The 21,525-nt window shown below is 41.3% G+C and overlaps 1 protein-coding gene across 2 annotated transcripts in view; it reads right to left on the bottom strand.

The window, feature by feature from the left end:
- The window catches only part of IFT140 (intraflagellar transport 140), a 78,414-nt gene extending 57,181 nt beyond the window's left edge, over positions 1–21,233 (bottom strand). For both annotated transcript variants that reach the window (XM_080981917.1, XM_080981918.1), the window contains exons 1-15: positions 21,093–21,233; positions 18,873–19,028; positions 17,782–18,003; positions 16,072–16,193; positions 14,584–14,726; positions 11,427–11,599; positions 10,334–10,425; positions 8,942–9,048; positions 7,546–7,694; positions 5,890–6,093; positions 4,692–4,764; positions 3,758–3,849; positions 2,683–2,810; positions 1,615–1,732; positions 534–664 (exon numbers count right to left, since the gene is read on the bottom strand). In XM_080981917.1, coding sequence (XP_080838043.1) covers positions 534–664; positions 1,615–1,732; positions 2,683–2,810; positions 3,758–3,849; positions 4,692–4,764; positions 5,890–6,093; positions 7,546–7,694; positions 8,942–9,048; positions 10,334–10,425; positions 11,427–11,599; positions 14,584–14,726; positions 16,072–16,193; positions 17,782–18,003; positions 18,873–19,019 — 1,901 coding nt within the window. In that variant the 5' untranslated portion in view covers positions 19,020–19,028; positions 21,093–21,233. The remainder of the gene's footprint in view (positions 1–533; positions 665–1,614; positions 1,733–2,682; positions 2,811–3,757; positions 3,850–4,691; positions 4,765–5,889; positions 6,094–7,545; positions 7,695–8,941; positions 9,049–10,333; positions 10,426–11,426; positions 11,600–14,583; positions 14,727–16,071; positions 16,194–17,781; positions 18,004–18,872; positions 19,029–21,092) is intronic.
- Positions 21,234–21,525: the final 292 nt, after the last annotated feature.

The following is a 21,525-nucleotide window of genomic DNA, read 5'->3' as shown; positions in this document are numbered from 1 at the left end:
CTTTGTGGCAGTCACCCCTGCCATTGGGAAGAGGGAAGTGCTACAGTTACCTCTATAAGGTGATGCTCCACCCTTAGCAGCCAAAACAACTGGTACCATGGGAAGAAGACATGGAGCTTAGCATTAATTGATAAACTGAACTGATTATGCCCAGCTGCATAACAGCAAATATTGTGAGGCTTTTCAAAAGACTAGGAGCCTTTATCTCTTTTGTGAGGAAAAAATATTAGTGCTGTTCTGTGAACTCTTGCACAAGAGCTAGCAGAAGACTTCTCACAGAGCCATTCCACAAGGGGTTGTGTTTAGTATAGTATAGTATAGTATAGAGCGTATGTACGTGTGTGCGGACACACACACTATAGTATATCAAAGAGTAAATAAGAAATGTACAGGCTGTACTGTGTAACTTCTAAGTGGTCTATAAAGAAGTCTTCAGGTGAGCTTATGCAAATAATTAATGTTTTTTCCACTCTCATTAATTAATTCACATCAATAATCTCTCCCTCCACCTCAGGCTCAAAAAGCATTCTCACCCTTCAGCCTCCTGTCCAATGGAGATCATCTCCCTGGCATCCTTCTGTTGCCCAGATTGGAAATCAAACAGAGTGACTGTGTCCATTTCAATGTCATAGAAACAGATCTTGGAGTCAAGACTCCCATCAGCCTACAGAAGTATAAATAAGAGAAGTTGAACAGGAAAAGACAGCCTAATTGTCTCATTCTAGTCACTATGGTTCATAAAACTGAAGATTAATAAAAAACAATCTGGGATGGAAGAAACAGAGCAAGAAAAAAGAAATTTACAAAGCAGTCAAGATGGTTCTCTAGGTGTTCTCAAACTTGGTCAAGTAGTTCCTCAAATCACATCGATTCTTGAATTACCATTGTTTTAAGGTGCATAACGCACAAATTTATTTGATTTGATTTACCCATTATAATATATGCTTGTGATATGTGTGTGTGTGTGCATATCTATCTATCTACCTAGACAGTGGAGTTTATTTGAAATGTCAAACCTATATTAACACCAGCTTTTGGTTTCTGCCTGTACCTCCAGCATCTACAGAACTGGCAGAGTTGAAGAAATAATCCAAAGAAACATTGTACTTTGCAATCCAGAATAGCATGGCATGGGAGAAATCTATTCTATAACATTCTGGACTCCATGTAGAAGCTTGCACTAAAATCACACTAGTGATGGAACCTGTATGGAAGTATGGAACCTGTAGCTGTTTGTCCTGCAGTGTGATACTGGCAATTTAGTGCAGATGGCTGCATTTTGGTAAAGTTGGTTCAGATGTGGTGCCAAGCCATGGCTGAGTGTTACGTGCATGAACTTTTGTGTTTGCCTGCTCCCTCAATCCCTTGTGTGTTCCATTTCTCCTGGTTCAGTGCTAGTCCTGGTTTGCAGGCAAATCATGGTTTCCCAATAAATCAGCTGAGAAATCAGAACACGAATGCACATAGGTAGTTCACAGAGCATCAAGCTATGGCTTGAACGCAGTCTGTAATAAACTGATCACAGATTCGTCCCAACAAGAGATTCATTGTTGGCCTAGCCATTCCATGCCCCATTCAGGTTTTAGTCACAGGCAAGGGACAGTCCAGACTCACCTTGTTGATGAGGATGCTAACTTTGTTGCCACTTGCGTTACACTTTACAGATGCAATCCCACTAGCGCCTGGAACCAGATCACCCAGGGCCTTGCTACTCGAGTGTGCTTTTGCCTCCCTGTGGGGGAGATGAGGCAGTTAGGGCAGTCTGCTCAACAAGAGCAAGCTCCTCACCAAAATTATGAGAATATGTGCATCATAATAAAATCCTCCTAGTAATCCAATTTGGTCTTAAGATAGCTGCCTTTTTGGTAACCACAAGAGTCATTTCTGGCTCATTTGTGAGTCATTTCATATATTAATTTCTCACACGACCCTCGCTTCTTTGTAAGAAGCCAGCATGTATCCTCATGTGCGATTACTTTTTTTTGCTCTGCACACGCAGAGCGAAGTTCACTGAGGCTAACTGCAGGTTCCCATTGTGCCAATACTTGGCAAAACATATAATGTGTATTTATGAGAAGCATTGGCATACGTCCCATTCTCCTACAAAGCAATGATATCCACATGGTAAGTAATCTTTGAGGAGCAATCCACAGTGAGGAAGAAAATGGCTCATTATGTTATTAGTCAATATCATACCAGATGGAATTACAAGTTCTTTCCTTCCCACACAAACTCTGCATGCCTGCTCTATGCTAGCAAGCGCAACCATGTCAACTTCTGCACTACAAGTATAAAAGAGATATCACAGAACACACCAAAAAGTATGTGACACAACCAGTACTGTGCCTGACATACCTTAGAAGTTTCAAAAAATTCAGCATCTACCAAAGTTCTACATGCTGAATCATGAAATTATACTTGAGCCATATTTTAATACAAACAGAATGATCTATGATCATGATAATGTCTGAAGCCTCTTGCAAATTCTGAGTCACTACAGGTCATTTCTGCTACACAATTGTAATTCTTAAGAAATTCAGTTTTTATTCATTACATAAATCTATAAAACAGCAAAAATCTACCCCTCATATTTTAATGTCAAGAATAATGTTTCAATGAACCTTAAATTTAAAAAGGAACCAAAAGATATATAATCAAGTTCCATTAATTGTTTGTTTGTACCTGCGAGAAAGATCAAAGATTTTAAAGTGAGCCAGGTCTGTTCCCACAGTCAAGAAATTTCCACAGACACTCAGGAGGCATGGATTCCCTTCAGATTCAGAGAACACCAGCAGCTGCTTTACAGTGCCCTAGCAGAGAAAAAGAGCAGCAACTTTAAAACCATCACTTTCCTTTCACTGATATATTACCACAAAAGACCATTTTGACTCATTACCAAGTAGACCCACAGCGCCATATCTAACAAAGACATCAAAATGTTTGAAAAGAAAAAAGTTACCCTCCACAACTGTCCAGTTCTACCAATCTGAAACTTTAACATCACATATTAACTGTAGGATCTATCTATCTATCTATCTATCTATCTATCTATCTATCTATCTATTTGGGGCCCCAGTTTCCAAAATAGATGTCTGAATGTTATGTGTCATCAGCACACACACTCACAGGAAAGAAACAACAAATTATGAAGTATTCCACTGTCCCAGCATGGGAGTCTGGCACTTAACTTCTTCTGCTACAGTAGGGATGGGGAAGCTGACGCCTTTCAGATGTCACTGAACTACAACTCCCTTACATTTTATTTATTCGAGTTATATCCTGCCCTTCCTCCTGATGGAGCCCTGACCACTAGCCATGCCAGTTGTGACTGATGGGAATTGGAGTCCAAGAAAATTTGGAGGTTTTACAGGGAACCATAGCACACAAATGAAATGAAAAGGGGGTGGGGGGAAGAGACTGGAAAAATTAGATAGTTCTTCCCCTCAAGGTATTTCCTCCAATTGAGGAAAAATGTTGGATAGGGCAGAGATCAAGGGGAAAGGCCATTTTTAATTAATTTTTGTGGTCCTCTGTGTCTCTACACAGGATTAGGCTGCCAAGTGCGCCTTTCTGATCTAATCATCGCCACTTTTATGTAAGCAGGTTTGGCAGGAAGGATAAACAATGACATTACTGTTAACTGGCCTGATTGTATTGGTAAGACTGCCTTTGGTTCTGCTACCAAATGTCGCCCTGCCACCCTTCTTCGTGAGGCAGCCGCCTGCAATCATCCTCACATAAAAATTGGCTTGCTTACCTGCCAGGTGCGAACTTGAACACGATTTGGCTCAACTGTGTAAAGATTTTCTTCATGCATAGCCAGCACGGGGGAATCACAAGGGAAAGAACCTGGAACCACATAAGAGAGAACTTCTCCATTACAATCACAACCTATTGAAAGAAACAGTTAAGAGTTCCATCCAGATGGTCCATAAAATATGTGTAATTTCCAATTAATCATCATCACATTCTTCCATCGATCAGTGTACTTTTCTCCTACTTTGTCTTTCATGGATTAATTCCATCCAAGATCGAATGTAAAAATGTAAATGAGGCTATATTTTTAAGTACAGCAAACTGCACTACAGAAAGTCTTTCCAGATACTTCCTCGGCACCATATTGAATAAGGCTCCTAAGGTAGCATGGGCAGGAAAGAATATTGGATCTTACTGCACCTACTTCACTTCAATACTATTCAGAGTTTATAAAACATACAATGCCTGCTTTTTAACTGGATCCAATAAAAAGAGCACCAGGGACGCAGCCTCCTGAACATAGTGAATTCACGTGCTCAGTCTTTGGTAATTATATTCTGCATACTTTTATGACTCTGCTGCCTCCCTGGGCCACCATTTATATTGTGCAAACCGGTAATATAGAATATAGAATATAAAATATAGAATATAGAATAGAAGACTGTATATGGAGAGGTACTGAGTCTGGATGTGGAAAATCTCCACTCATCACTAAGTAGTCTTGGGAAAAGCACTACCTTCCAGCACAGCCTACATCACAAGGCAAAAAAAACCCCAACAAGCACCATAGAGAAAGGATGGATTGTAAATATTAAATACATACATACATACATACATACATACATACATACATACTTTGGCTGTATAAACATCCTCAGGGTACTTTGCATCCAACATCCACACTCACAAGTTACTCTGAAGTCCCTTCATCTTACCTGAATTTCGTGCAGCGGCAGCTGAGAGTTCAAAGATAGCAACTTGCTTTCCATTCCAGAATGCTACAGCATCCTAAGGTTTGCCATAGAATTTTTAAAAAATGCATCTTAAAACTTGTGCTTTGCAAACAGAAAATACATAAAACCAGTTTTTGCTAAATGCTACCACCCTTTACTACTAGCAACCCAGGACTAATTTATCAATAAATTGCAGTGTTGTGGCAATTAATTTGTTTGAATGGCAGGCCTATTTTCTATTACATATATTTTGTTCTATAAGCAATGGAAATTCAGGAGATGACTCTATGGGGATTTAAAACCAGAATTTTTTTAAAAAGAATGTTTTCATGGAATATTCTTATACTATTATGAGAGAGAGATGGGGGGAAAGTTTTATACCAGATTAATCTGACAGTAAATATGTAAAATGAATACAAATGAGCTTCTTCAGACTAAGACAGTAAGAAAGCAGTGAAGGTGTTCTGCATCTTGATGCTAGGAAAGGATGTTACACCCATACAGAGAACTGCTAGACTTGTTTAGATGTCATGCAACAGCAACAAAGATTCAAATCCACTCCCCTCTGCACCCATGTAAATATTTATGTTAACATCAGGGGGCTAGGAAAACCCTATGGTAATTTTCCTCCCTACAGGCAACAGCAGAAGGAGGTTGGGATTTGGAGGGTGGAAAAGCCTTGCTATAGCAGTTGACTGTCATATGCTCCTTCTCTCTTGAGGAAAACCTTGCAATTTTGTTTTTGCACAAAAGGTGATAACAGAGTGCTGTCTGAACCTATATGAACTTGCCAAACAGCTGAGATTATAATTAGAGTCCCTCCTCCAGGTATCCTTGCTTGCAGAATTATCAGAGTAGCTACCAAAGAGAGGGCCTTTCCTGGGCTTCTAACCCAACTGTGGGAACCCCAAGGAAGGTCTGCCTGAAACATTTGTAGTTATCCTTTAGGTCTGTCCTGTCTACTCTAAGTTTTGGTAGTTAACTCTGGTGGCTTCATCTCATGTATTGTGTTTTTGTTTAGTTGTACTTGCCTGCACAGTATGTGCTTTACTGGCTGCTGCATCCATTATCACTGCTGCTCTGCATCCATTTTTTTAAAATAAACAAACAACATATTTTCCATCCCCCCACAAAGAACCCCAACCTGACAAGAAAATCTATTGGCAGTGATGCAAGTTACCTTAGTACAACACACTCCATTCACGTGCATGTCAATGCGAAGGTTGTCAGTCATTCCTGTGCTGAAGGAGGTAATGTTGAATAGGTTTGGTGAAATTTGCACCACTGCCACTTGCTGGTGAAAGTGTGACAACATTGCCTGTTCATTAAGGATTGCTACAGAGCTGCCTGTGTTTACAGCCAACAAATTTTTTTTGGATCCCCACTAGAAACAATATGAAGAAAGAGAGATTAAGTACAAGTAACTCATTTTAAATTAGAAAATTAAAACAATGCATTTGAACTACAGCATTAGATTCTAAAAAAAGCATGAGCAAAAAGCGAATACCACTTACATTATTTCTTTTTTAAAATGTTAACTCAGTGAAGTTCAAAATTCTATAGCAGTTTTCATGCTTGTGGATTTGGAATGGAATGGGAATTGGCTTCTGGGCCAGCCCCAGGAGCACCTAACCAACTGGAAGCACTGATACAAGAGGAGCCTGTGCTGCCACTACCCCTCTGGCCCACGCAAGGATGTCACATGGCCCTTCTTTGACTTCGGGGATTCCTGAGTGAAGTCCTAGCACAATTACAGTCTCGTCTGCTTCATGAGAGTCAATGAGTGTTAAAGCAGGTTGGACCCCTTTAAATCAAGAGGCTCCTCTCAACAAAAGCAGAGCTAGCTATTGAGATAGAGCTGTAGTTCCTACTTAAAGCTTGGTCTGAGGATGACTGCTGCTGAAGCAACATCTGTACCCATGGATTCATTTTTTAAAAAGTTTGATCTTTTATCATGTTTTTAATATTCTGTTGGGAGCTGCCCAGAGTGGCTGGGGAAACCCAGCCAGGTGGACGGGGTATAAATAATAAACAAACAAATTAACTCATGGCCCTCTAGACATCCTACTCCCATCAGTGCCAGACAGCATAGTCAATGTTCAGGGATGATGGGAGTTGTAGTTCAGAAACATCTGGAGAGACACAGGTTCCCCGCTATCTAGTAGTATGGAGGGGCTCTCTTTTACAGCTCATACTCAAGGCAGCACGACTGGGCAAGATTGGTTAATACTGTAACTTCTGATATGACAGAGTGTATAGAAATTTTGAAAGCAGTTCCCAAATTGTTTTAATTTTACCTCTGAATGATGTGACTTCTATAGCTTACAAAACTCCTCTTATGTGGAAGGATATATCTAATGGAATTTTGATGAAAAACTAGTTGTCAGCTCATGAAATCTTGTCAGATACAAAAATTTGTCATGGTTTTTGTCCTCTGTGAAATAATTTTTAAAGACAGTTGGGGAGGACTGGGAAATGTACAGATGTGTCCTTTTGCAAGTGATTCAGGAACCATGAGTCAAGTGAAACCAATGTGCCAAATAGGTCGGGAGGGGAAACCAGCAAGATTCATAAAAGTTACAGAAATCAGAGGCACACATCTGCCCAACGAGAGTCCGGCCCTACTCTACTATAATTGGACATGCAATCATATATATGCATACCTACTTAAAATAGGGGTTGGGAGAGAAGAGCAAGGAGGAAGGGTGGCAGCAGCCTGTTTCAGGCAGTTTAATCTGTGCACCAAACCTGCTTACTGTTGAACGCATCCTCCGTGGTACACACTATTACACCTAAATAAACAAAAAAGTAGAAAGGAATATATTCACTGCTTTACCTGTATTTGAATTATATTCCCCTCAAGCTCAGTAGGTGCTTGAAGCTTCCAGCTGTCCTTGGCTTCCTGTGAGCAAGTGCTTTGGGAAGGGGATGCCACTTTCCTCCACATAGCTATCTTCCCTCTGTCGGTGCCAGCTGATAGGAGACCTGCAAAATACACCACACTCTTCTGATCGGGGCAACATCATCATCATTTATATTGGACTATATAAAACCCAACAATCTGTCATGCTCTAGTCTAAGAAATCAAGTCTGTATAACACAACTTGCGTTTGGAAAGGGATGGGAACCCTGTGGCTCTCAAGAGGTTGTTGGATTATGATTCCCATCATCCATCCTGGCCATGCTGTCTGACACTGATGGGAGTTGTGAGTTCCAACAACACCTGGGGGGGAACAAGTTCCCCACCGCCTTGTAAACCTTTGCCTAGTGTATGCACTGTAAGAAGAATCCCCCAGAAAAGTAATCAGCTTTTCTCTACAGATGTGGCAATGGCAGGGAAGCTAGCAACGAGTTGTAAAAATGAAAGGTGCATATAGAGGAGCCAGACAAGGACAACAGGGTAATAAAACCCTAGAGTGAGATGTGGGATGATGAAAAGAAGAAAGGATTGAGGGAGATATAGGGAGGATGTACAGCTTGGAAGAAAAGGGTAGGAGAAGTAGAGAAACAAAGGATTTCAGTTTTAACATTGAAGGAGACAAGAGTGGCAGCCACACATAATACTAAGCTGGCCGAATTTAATTTAGTAAGTCACACAGTGTACAAATAACTTGAATCTGTATTCAGGACTAAGAACACTCCATAGCTCTTGGTAAAACTTGAATGCTTGGCACACAGCACAAATGCTGTCTCCAACAGTGGCTTGGGATGTTAGGGGGAAATTGATCAGTGAAGTGTATTAAAAGTATCTGTACCTCCTACTGCCTTTCAGTTCTCCCCACTGCTCAGCACCTATCTCTGGCTTCTTTGCCAGCCTGGCCATATATTTCTTCCAGATTCTGAACAGCTTTCAGTGTCCAAATGGCACAAAATACAGTTTAATGGTAGCAGTAATGTATTGCTGCCCTGTCACCTGCACCGAGCCTTTAGAAGTGGAAGGCCAAGGAATAATCTATGTGTGAAGGCGCATGTCCTACCTAATACCTGTTAAAATTCCTCTGTTTTACAATTCATATGTTTATTTTCCAAGCTCCTTCATTCTGTTAGGGATTATTATTCCAGTAGCTCAGTTCTCCAGTCACATTTATACTACATATAAGCAAGTTACATTTAAATTTCATAGCAATTTCAATAGATAACTCTCAGCCAAGCAGAGTGTAATTGAATGAATGCCATGGGACTGAAAATTTGAATAATTGGGTCATCAGAAGTCAACGAAAGTTCTTCCTCACCTTTAGCATTGCAAAAGGAAACACAGTTGAGGCACTCTCCTATTTCAAACCCAAGCTGCTCATCCAGATCCAGCACATAGTTCTCACCTTTCTCCAAGTCCCAGAACCTACAGAGAAAGTACAGAGGAGGGTAGATAATAAATCACCTTGTCAACAAGCTGGCCACAGGCACAGATCCTGCCCTCAGCTTTTCTCCTCCACATTTGCCTTTTTGGTGTAGCTTCTGCTCTTTTGTAGCAACCTTTACGCACAATGAAATCCTCCTTGTCTCACTTAGCACTGCTCCAGGGAAGTAACAGCTAATGGTAGAACACACTATAATGGCATACTGTGCCTTATCCTGGATTGCTATGCCTTATCCTGGGGCTCTCCACATTTGGTGGGGGGGCGGGCTACTACAATTCTCACCATCCCTATCCATTGCCATGGTGTGTCAGAGACCAGGCTGAGGAGTACAACTCTGATGAGGAATGGTGGGAGCCTACCCCTACCCCTGCTCATGGCCAGGATCCTGAAACTCCACAGGAGCAGTGGAGGAGTGTTGATTTGGAACAGTGGTTTGCTGAGGGTCACAGTTTGGAAGATAGTAGTTGGGCAGAACAGTAATAAGAAGAAAGGGAAGAGAGTGAGATAGCAGAGTCTCTCTCACTGGAAGATGTACATCCTCTCAGACCCAAGGCTAGGAGATTAGATAAGGTGGCTTCGCAAAAGGCTCAATGGCTGAGAAATCAGGTTGCTAGGAGACAAGAGGACGGAAGTGACTAGAGGGAAGTGGGAAGAACCTTAATTAGGAGCACCTGCACTCTGAGAATGGTCGCTTGTTCTTTTGTTGCATTCATTAAGCATTTTTGTTACTGGTAAGAGACTGCTTTCTCTTTGTACTGCTTATCTACGGCCAAGGGGGGAGGAAGCCAAGCTCCCAAAGCCTGACATGGTGGCTGGAGCTGATGGGAATTGTAATCCAACATCTGGAGTGCACCAGGTTGGGAAGTCTGCTATAATCCTTTTAACAACAATACTACACAACATTTTCATAGCACATTTCCAATGTTTGAAGGAAGGCCTTCACATACATTCTCCCAGTAACCCTTATGAGAAATCCACAAGCTAGAACAGCATTATTATTCACATATTTGGGGGGCAGAGGTTGAAGATAAGAGGCTTTCCTAAAGCCATCTAGCAAGTGTGTGGCATAGGCAAGATTTGTTGAGTCTGCAGCTCACATTCTTATTGGCCCTCAATATGGCGACCCTTTAAAATGGGGGCAAATGGTTCACAATCAGGCTAAAGACACTGTTCAATGAAATTTATCTGAAAAATGACATAGTATCTAAACAGCAACACAGCCCACAACCTGGTACTAAGCCAAGCCCCCCTTGCCAGTTTTCTTACCTAAGAACTGTTTCACCTGTTGCTGCTATAAGAAGGCTACGGTCAATCAAAATGATATCAGCGGAATGACCCATTCTTCCACTCAGCTTCACCTGATAATAAGTTATGCAAGGAAACAGTATTGAAAACACAAGGTAATCTCTTTGTATTACTTGGCAGCAATGGGCTTGGGGTGGAATCATGGCAAATAATGAGGCTACTTCTCAGATAGCTCATGTTTTTAAGGCTTGAATGTATGTTTTTAGGTATCAATGTCGGTTTGCTTACAGTTGTCAGACAATTGTACAACAAAGAATCTTACAGTGCTGTAAAAACTAACAAATTTATTACAGGATGCATCTGACAAAGTAGACTCTAGTTCACAAAAACATATGCAGCAATAAATATCTTTAGTCCTCATGGAACCACAAGACTTTGTTTTTCCTGTGACAGATTAAGACAGCTATTATCTTCATAACAATACTTCCTATGAAAGTCAGCAATTGCTGTCATTTCACAACTAAGGGTATAAGGCTGAGAAAAACCCTGCCCAAATCACACAGAGATTCCTTGTAAGCAGATGATTCCTCATTTGCTTCACTGTCAGGGACAGTTCTACACTTGCAGAAGCAAGTGGGGACATCCTCCTGTTGCTCCAATTTAGGGTAAGTGTTTTGTTGACAGCTACACACTGAACGTTTTATGCTGTCTTAATATGGAGTTGGACCATTGGTCCCAATTAGGCCAATGTCTTCTCTGACTGGTAGCAGCTCAGACCAACAGGGGTCTTTCCCAGCCCTGCTACCTCACCAAGGAGCATTCTTCATGTAAGACATACACCGTACTACTAAGTGTCCTCTCTCAAAGTTCATGGCCAGCTGAAATACATGGCTCCAACCTAGTGCAGTGTAGCTCAGCGGACTCACTGTTTTAAGTAAGAATGTTCAAAAAGAGAGAACACTTCAAATGCTCAACTAGCATCTGGAATCCTGATTTCCACAATGTACAATAAGTTGCCTTCAAGATTCTTTTGTGCAGCCTGCAGACTAGTCAGAAAACCAAAGAATCAATTTTCTCTTTTAAATGATGTTATCATACAGCCCACGGTGCCTACCTTCAAGACCTCCTCTGCTTCTCCTTCAAGAGAAATTTTGTGAAGAGATAAGAGGAGAGTCTCCGTTATTACTACCAATATATCTTTTTCCATGAAAAGCAGCTTTTGGACTGAACTCTCTGTGGTCAATGCCTGGCTCGTTTTCCCCCTCTCGTTCACATAATGCACAGTTCCTGCAATGAAATCAAGGTTGTTTCATTCTGGTACATTATAATATTGTTACAGAAGCAAAATACACCCTAGAAAATACACCCAGCTTAAATAATAAGTAATACAGGATCAAGCTTATTTTGCTCAGTATCCATATTGCCACAGACTTATAATACTATATGACAAAACAGGCTTCTCCCTTGGTTTTAGTATAGCCAAGTCATTTCAAGAGAACACTAAGTAAGTCCTGACAGATATTGACTATTGCAAGTTGTTGAAATGCATCACACCAATTTACCAGAATGGAGGTTAGTGGGGGGAAACACAACAACAGTACAATAGGAATTGCTCTTCTGTGCTGGTCAAGATCCAAAGCTCTTAAAGCAGGCTGGCACTGATTTAACATTAATGCCACCTGCCTTTTTACTACCTGTATAATCTACTTTGCTATGCTTCCAAGCAAAAAAAAAGTAGAAAAGGTACCCAATAATGTCTCCTGTTTGGGAAAGTGTGAACCATTATTATGTTCTTGTCAAACATTATTATAAGGCACTTGTCAAAGGTTGGTTCATGCATTACACAAAGGGAAATCAGAATTTATTATCAAGTGAACAACAGGGAGCTATAACCATTCACATCTTCCTGTAGGATACACATATCTACAAAAACATTTCTATCCACAGCTTACTACAATTTTATTTTATTTTATTTATTTTACAAATGTACAGCTAAGGAATTTTAAGGACGTATCTAAAATGTATTATTATTATTATTATTGGGGTTTTTTCATCCTAAGGACCTGGGTGGGTTATAATAGTTAAACATAATGCTTAAAACAGTTTAAAAGCATATGTGTTCCTCATATGCTAACTGCTTTAGTTAAGGTATCTGAAGAAGTGTGTATGCACACAAAAGCTTATACCCAGAACAAACTTAGTTGGTCTCTAAGGTGCTACTGGACAATTTTTTAATTCCTTAATTTATTTCGACTGCTTTAGTTAAGGAATATCAAAGCATCTTGCAAACAGGTTTTAAAAGAACCATGTATGACAGGAAATTGTTATTTTTTAAAATATTTGTTTACTTCTTCACAATTTGACACCAGAAAGGGTTCTGAAGCTAAATGGTTCTTGAAAAGGATTAAAAAGAAATCTCAAAACAAACAAAGGGAACAACTATACTTTTTGTACCCTTAACACAACAACACAGAGAAAACATTTACAAGCAAAATTCTAAACGCAAAGTAATTCCCTGTACTGATGGCCAGTACAACTACAGAGTGGGCCCCCCACTTGCATAAAGCTCCTATAGAGAGATTCAAAGCTTTTAATCAGAGATCTAAAAAACAAAAAACAAAAAAAGGCAATTAAAATGACTGAAAAGCCTAGGTGAGTCGAGCACCATTGTAAAAGCTTTAATTTGATTAGGATTCCAGGACTTTCAGGCTTGGTTTGTTTGAAAGTTCTAAGTGGCCAGGATACTGCAATACAAAGTGCTGAATATCATTATGCAAGACCACCCACTGTTTCAAGATCCTTTATTAGTATAGAGGTACGGGATGTTTGGGGCTTTTCATTGCCCTGTAGATAAAGCTTTCACTGCAGAACCACACAAAGGCTCACCTGGAAAGTTTACAAGAGCTGTGTTAATATGAGGACAAAACTCATATAGGGTCTGAAAACAAAAGGCAGCAAAAAATTAATGCACCATAAAGAGATGGTAGGATAGTGCTGAAATGGGTGTTTCTCACTTTCAATATCAACAGCGTAAATGGTGGGAGACCAACGTGTAGATTTTAGAGAAGTGAAATAGCTCTCCCTTATCCCCCAAGAGGCAGCTGTCCCTTATAACACAAACCTGTAGACATCCAATGAAGCTGAATGTTGGAAGGTTCAGAACAGATAAAAGGAAACATTTATTCACACAGTGCAATTAAATTATGGAACTCGCTCCCACAAGAGGAAGTGATGGCCACAAATGTGGATGGCTTTAAAAAAGGATTGGACATATTCACTGAGAAGGCTAACAATGGCTATTAGCCATGATGCCTATGCTCTGCCTCCACAGTCAGAGCCAGTAATGCTTCTGAAAACCTGCTGCAGAAAACCACAAGAAGGCAGAGTGCACTTATGTTCAGGTCCAGTTTGAAGGTTTCCCATAGATGGGTGGGCATTGTGAGAAGAGGATGCTGAACTAGATGGGCAATTTTCTTCTGTCCTTTACCTTGTTTTGGCCCACAAAAGGTATGGGAAAAGGCAAAACTTGTATGATTTAAAGATATACCTCTACTGCTTACCACTAGGTGGGGCTGTGCACCTACAAACTAAGAGACTATAAGAGAAGGTAGATGCAACAATATTGGTTTTGTCAAAAGCAAAAAAGAAAAAAGAAAAAAGAGTGCTATTCTCATTTGGCATGCAGCAATAAGATGTAGACAAAACCAATATTGTGGCATCTTGTATCTCTTACTGGGGCTAATTTGGAGGTACATAGCCCAATCAAGTGGAAAGCAGTACAAATGAGTTTAGAGGCCCCTTTTTACGATGTCCTTTTCTTCTTCAGAAAGGAAATAACAGAATACGGTATAGTAAAGTTGAGTCGGATAGAAGCAAGTCTGAGGAAAGTACTTTAGTGGCAGGGGTGCAACACTTTCACCTTGTTAGTATTCTCCTGCAAACCTGTACTGTACTGCACCTTTAATCTCAATTTTACTACTACTGTATTCTTACAAAATCAAATATGATACAGTTTAACAAATACTATTATACAGTCAATAAATTCAGTCACAAAGTCTGTTTCCACAAATGATCTTTGTCAAAGAAAATAGAACTTGGAAAAAGGAGGATCTGCTGATATCTTTCACCATAAGAATGGAGAAAATTGGACTGGAAAGATCATCCAAACCATTTCTTTCAGATTTATTTATTTTTTTACCTCCTCACAATGTATAGGCAAAGAAAGCCTCAATAAAGTGACTTTTCCCACCAGGCTACAGCAGTTTCCGTACCATCTGTCACACTGATGAAGAAGGACAGCCCTTCTTGAGGTCCCATTTTCAGAGGCATTCCCATCCCAGATTTTCTCCAGTTAAACATGTCCAGGGCCTTCTCATCTCCACTGACTGCAGCTTTCGCTAGCTGTACCAAGTCCCTGCAGGCAACAACACAGCATGTTATTTTTGGCTCCTTTCTTGGAGGAACTGTCAGAAGCAGCCACCACTTATGACAAAGGGGAAATGCTCACTCCAGGCCTAGAGCAGAATCCCTCAAACTATTGCAAACATGATTCCCAGTATTAGCTCTTTTCCAGTATTAGCTTGTTTCTGGACGTTATTAGTAATTAAAGAAAGTACTGAAGGTGTTATGTGGCAATTTAATTTTGTGCTAGTGGTGTGCTGAAAGTTTAATGTTCAAAAACAGAGGCTTTGCTCCCTGTCCTTCTCTTTGCTTCTGTTTTTTCTTTTTGTTTCGATGACAAGCAGCACTTTTAATCTGCTCCAAGGCCATTTCACCTCCTGCCCCACCCCGCAATGACACTGTGGAAGGGTCAGCGTCATGGCCATCATGGCATAATGTCCTTCCAGGGTTACTGCCAAGGATAAAAAGATGCCTGTGGAGTTAATTACTGTAATGTGTTTCACAAAAGGCTGTTTTTGAAAATCAATCAGAAACCTCAGTTATTTCAGAATATGGCAATTTCAACAGGTCTAATCTGAGTAAAACTTAGTTGAATACCACCCCCTGGTTACCAACAAGATCTCACCACAACAAAAGAGATTTTGCTTGCTGTATGTTGACAAATCTACACTGCATTCAGAAACAATTCTCTCAGGTCTTTCATAGCTTTTGTTGCTGCTTTTTGGTATTTGTTGTTATTTTTCTTGGTTTTATTTTGCTTTTACTAAAATTTTAATGGTAAAAGCAGGAAATAAATTTTCCAGATAAATTAGAACAGAAATGGAGATTCAAAAGCGACTAACATGAGATAGGATTACTATCTCAAGTAATCTGAAGAAGTGTGCTTGCACACGAAAGCTCATACCAAGAACTAACTTAGTTGGTCTTAAAGGTGCTACTGGAAGGATTTTTTTTAATGAGATAGGATGTTGTCAGTGGCAGGTAACGATGAACTATATCTGGACAGAGAGCAGGAGTGCAGCCACAATAGAACTGGTGATGGGACCATGAAAGCAGAATAGAAAAGCAGGTTCATAAGAAGGCAAAGGACCTGGGCATGACACTGAAAAAGTAGATTAATTCCAATAGAGGATTTAGGAGGAAGGCAGACAACAGTAAGTAGCAAGGTCAATTAGAAGATGGAGTAGAAGCTTTAATGAACATAAATGGTGGGAGTATATGAGTTACAAAAACACTCAAAATAAGAGGAGGTCTGATCCAACATAGATACTGTTGACCGGACACTGAGGAAGTCAGCAGGACCGATTCCACCTGTTTTCTATTGCCTATCAGAAGTCTGGCCAGAGTGTGCTACTTACTCGCCAGGAGGGGGTGGTCGGAAGATGCAGTAATTGAGATGCTTTCCATATTCATGCTTAAGCAGAGGGGGTCCCTGAACTCTACCCCGCTGGTCCATCCTCCATAACACAAGGACACCAAGCTATAAAGGTTACAAGAAAAATTAAGATAGTTGACACAATGCTTTTATTACTGGCATTTTATACTGAGAATTGTGGCGTTGTTTTAGGATTGTTTGACAAAAGCTGGAAATAAGCAAATAAATACATTCGGGGGGGCGGAGGGCAGGCGGGGGTGGGGGGGCGCATGCCCCAGGGACGTGGCATGCCATCTGCGGGGGCGTTGTGCCCACCATGGGCAGGGGGCAGCTGTGATGGCATCCCACCGGGATCGCACTGCCAGGTGCGCTGCGCTCCCCCCCATGCCTCTTCCTCCACCAGTGGATCCAGCGCATTGTAGCACATGACATCAGCATACACATGACAACATTAGTCTCTGATAGCCAGTGCTAGAAAATAAACATGAACAGATTGAAAATTGCAGCTGCCATGTCATATGAGCGTCATGAATAAGCCCAAAAGTTTTTCATTTCCAATTACTTTCATTTTTTTAAAGTAGCTAAGCAAAAGCCCTCTGTTCATCTACAGTGCACTGACCATTCTACATCTATGCTCAGTTTGCTAATGCATCCTCTTGGAACATGGGTGGAGTGGGCGGCTTACAGGTACCTGCAATCTCCACGCATACCCCACAGGCAAGTACTAACTTTCAAACAGGAAACAGACAATTTTAATAATAAAATTTTAAATCTCTGGAGCCAAAGCCACCTCCACAAACTACTATTAATGTTGTTGGGTTTTTTAAAAACCCAGAAGATCCTGATGACAGCTCTCCCATATCACCTGGTTTGACCCTCATGTTGCTCTCTTTTTCATTTTGCAGACACAAAGCAGAGAAATATCCTCTTTTTCATTTTGCAAACACACAGCAGAGAAATATCACTTTAATGTTGACAAAACAGAACAAGCTGTGGAAACATACACTGGGCTTTTTGCTTTTCAACAATACCGTATATTCCTGTCTGTTCAGGACCTTCCTGCACTCTTATTTTGATACCCTTGCATTAAAAAAGGAAGAGGTAACACAGCTCTTGAAAAAGCAGACAGAACGTGGTGCATGAGACACAATGTGCTGTCACTTCAGTTAGCCACACACAACGTGCTACACACTGGCAACAGAATTCGTCACATCAACAAACCAGTCGAAATGGCACAGACTAAATGAGTCCTCTGGGGATTGTATAGCTCAGACATTCTAAAACAACATAGACAACACCAAAAGACTGTAGGGTTGTGTCTTGAGGGGCTCCTACACTATAAAGGGACTTTTCTATTCATTTCCATATCACAGATAATTCCCAGCATTCCCACAGCAAACACAGGCCAATGGAGGTTTAGAGCTAGACAACTGTACTGTCTGCACTCTCAGAAGTCAATATAGTACGCTAGAAAAGTAGTCCTAGGTAACATAAAGTCCTGTGGATTCTGGCACTCCATTCCCAATATTGGCCTCCTACTTTGTTTCCCGGTCCTTTAGAATGCCTCTTCCTATTCTTGTCCCAGGACACTGTTGCCACCTCCACATTTCTTTCAGTTTATTATACAGCTGCATGTCTGTAGTACCTATTAAAACTATGTTCATCAAAGAACCATTTTGATTTTGCTACTTACTTTGTCGCCAGAAACTAGTCGGGTGCCATTAGTACTCCAGTTTAGAATTGTAATATCAGCATTATGGTTGGAGGGTACCGCATGATGTTCCTTGTCCTGCTTGTTCACCACCACCACGTCGCCCATCTCACAGCCCACTGCCAGTATCAGTTTGGTTGGATGCCAACTGAGGCATGTGGCCTGGAAGCTTCTTTCCAAGTGTGCATCACACACATATTCTCCCTGCAAACAACACGACACAGATCTTTTTTACATTCCTTCTTTTCAGCCTTCTGAAAAGTCAAGCATTCTGCGTTCTCCAAATAAACTGGTGTTCTACCTCCAGAGGTCATTCTAGCTCCTATCATGTGTGATACAAGAAGCCCTCCTTTTCTACCTTCCACTGAACTAATTATGTTTAAAAGAAAGTTAAAACTACACTGTAAGCTGAATTTTGTTGCTGGGTAGAATGTAGAAAAAAAGGCCTATTGTTTTGCTCTGCAGTGCATAAACACACTAGGAAAAGGGTTTGCCTTGGGGTGGCCCTCCAGATATTGTTGAACTTCCTTCCAACTCCCATCAGTCGCAGGAAAGATGCTTTATTCCTCCTACAAGTTGGGCTTTTGTAATTATTTTTAATGCTTTCTGTAAAAGTCTAACTGAAAAAAACAACCAAAAAAAAGGCCTCATCGTTCTTCTCAATTGAGAAAACAAAGGGTAGGCTCTTCTCTCTCTCTCCAGGTCTTGCAAAACGTAGCACAGAGGATGGTGCTTTCTCTAAAGGCCCAACTTGGAAGAGGGGAAACCCTCCGTTTTCCTTTCCCAAGACAAGGTGGAAAGGAAAAGTGTTTTATATCACGTCTAATCAGAAGCCTGTGAGCAGAGTGTGTGTTCTTAAAATATTTGCACAGCACCTATAAAACATTAGACATAATAACAGCAAAGTAATAAATCCTGAGGTAATTCAATGGATTTAAAGTGAACTAGGACACTGTGTATATATAACACATAAAAAACTGAGTTTAACAAAACTGAACTTCGGTATCTTTACAGATGCAGAAGTTCAAAGCTAGTGCAAAAAAAGAAAAAAGAGAAAGTTTTAGAATGCTCACCTGTTCTAGAAAAATATCCACACTGCCACCAGAGTTTAAATTAATAGATGCGACAGCCAAAAATGGCTGCTGAGGGTGCCAAGCTATGTGAGAATGGCGTCCACGGGACTCGAGAGCTTCTATACGATGATCAACGTACACAGCCATGATAAAGAGCTACAACACAAACAAGTATTTAGAGACAAACTAACTGTAAAATAAGTCCTGAGCATCAATAGGAAATGTAGTCTAATCTACATATTTAAAAGATATAAAAATATTGCATATAAAAATACAGTGCAAACACAAGGAATTTAAATTTATACTTTTTAAACAGTAGCCCTTCTCTCCCCACCCTACCAGGGTGAGAAGTGGAGGGGAAAATGCAGCATATGTCTACCAAAGCTCATCAGTGGCATTATTTCTGCCACCCACCAGGAGGTCAGAAAAACCCTTGCTCCAGACAGGAGCTGGGAGATGTGATGTCCCCTACAAGGCACTGGATCCTGCAGGTCACTAGGTCAATCTGATCCAGATTCACTGAGAGTAGGCTTCCCATAATGGTCCTCACAATACCTGCAGTCATCACCTACTGCGTTACTGAGTGATAGAACTCACCTTCATGTAGTCTTATTTCATTGTATTCACCCGGCACGAGGGGTGAAATACGAACTGTATACAGTGGTGCCCCGCAAGACGAAAAACTCGCTAGACGAAAGAGTTTTCCGTTTTTTGAGTCGTTCCGCAAGACGAATTTCCCTATGGGCTTGCTTCGCAAGACGAAACGTCTTGCGAGTTCTTGAGAGTTTGTTTCCTTTTTCTTAAAGCCGCTAAGCCGTTAATAGCCGCTAAGCCGTTAATAGCCGCTAAGCCGCTAATAGCCGCTAAGCCGCTAATAGCCGTGCTTCGCAAGACGAAAAAACCGCAAGACGAAGAGACTCGCGGAATGGATTAATTTCGTCTTGCGAGGCACCACTGTAACCCAGGCCAGAATGCAGATAAAACATATACTAAACCATTATTTACTTCTAGAAAGTAATGGCCAGAACAAGTAGCTGTTCTATACAGAATACTAAAAGAAGAATTTTATGGTTATTCTAACTTAGCCAGCTCTCATCTGAAGGGCTGAAGAACATTGGAGCTAAAGGAGGGGAGCTTCTGAGGCCATGTCAAATGTGGCCACCATACACACTTGGGGCAAGCATGGGAATGAATACACACCAAGAGGAGAGAGGGAGATGGCTGTTGTGTAATTTAGATATGAGCCAAGTGAGGAGGGGCAATACTTTTTTGCTCTCTTACGCGTCCACCACATGTGGAAAAAGGTGCCCTGTCTTAGCATTTCCTTTTTCTTTTTTTTGCGATTCATCTTTATTGGTTTTTTACAACAGAAATGCTTACTTAACATAAGATCGCAATGTGAAGTTTCAATTTCTTGTTGATATACAAATATTTCCAAATCATAATAAAGGGAAAAAAACAAAAATATATTCTTTGCCATTCAACTTATTGATGTTCTAATTACCTCTGACTTCCCTCCCGTTCTTACTTGGTTCTTTTAAAGTTCTTGGTTGGGATGCCTATCATTGTGTATCTAGATCAGGGTTTCCCAAACTTGCGTCTCCAGCTGTCTGTGGACTACAATTCCCATCATCCCTGACCACTGGTTCTGCTAGCTATGGATGATGGGAGTTGTAGTCCAAAAACAGCTGAAGACCCAAGTTTGGGAAACCCTGATCTAGATTGCTGGTAACCAACTCATCCCCTCACTTTTTGATGTTTCTCATTACAAGACTTAATCTAAACCAGTCAAAATGTTAGCATTTCCAGCATGCATTGGATCCTTTCTTATACAGTACATCTTGACGAGTTTGCTGGGTGTTAGAGATACCATCCGTGGAGCATTTTAAATTCCTGCCTGGGTCTCACAGGTGTTAAGAAGGCAACCCAAAAGGTGAGAAGCCTGAGCCACAATATTAAGCACAGAGAGAGACATGCTGAAACGCTCCCCATCGCCCAGCATGACCCTCACACCAACTCATCGGGACTCATCGCCAACCTGAGTGCGCACGAAAGTTACGTTTCCCTCCCTTCGCCCATGACAGGACCGGCCCCAGAGGCGCCAGTTCGGGCCACGGCCTTCGCGAGCAGCAACCCCCACCCCCGAGGAGCTTATCGAAAGAAGCGAGTCCAAGTTGAATCCCAGCCTGCCCCCAGCCCCACCTCGAGTTTGTCGCTTACCGGCTCACAGCGCCACCTCAGCCCGAGAGAGAGGCCTGGCGGGCCTGAAGCCCGACTCAACGAGATGCTGAGCGTTGTTACCCTTGACAACGGCGGCCGTTACGGAAACACCCGAACACGGAGCCGAAGGAACGCGAAGTTTTCCGAAGGGGAACGCTTCGCGGAAATCTTCACGGAAACCCCCGAGCTCTCAACTGGCTGCCCCTTAGGTCAGTTGTGTTTCTGTAGGAGCAAGGGCGCTAGTTCCAGCTTACTTGTAAGTAGTTTAAGTTCCTGGTGGTTTAAAAAGCTCCCTTTTCCTTAAGGCATTCCTTCTAAGGAGAGTTGAACCTCCCTTTCACTTTCTCTTCATGTGTGCAAAGAACGCGGGGGCTTTGGAGGGGGGGGGAAAGCAGATGGTTTGCATGCATGCATAAGGTCTCAGGTTCAATAT

Source organism: Podarcis pityusensis (assembly GCF_964106645.2).
Source record: "Podarcis pityusensis genome assembly, chromosome: 14".
NCBI classification, from domain to species: domain Eukaryota; kingdom Metazoa; phylum Chordata; class Lepidosauria; order Squamata; family Lacertidae; genus Podarcis; species Podarcis pityusensis.
Note: the sequence above shows the minus strand (reverse complement) of the source record. Positions and strands in the feature narration are given on the sequence as shown.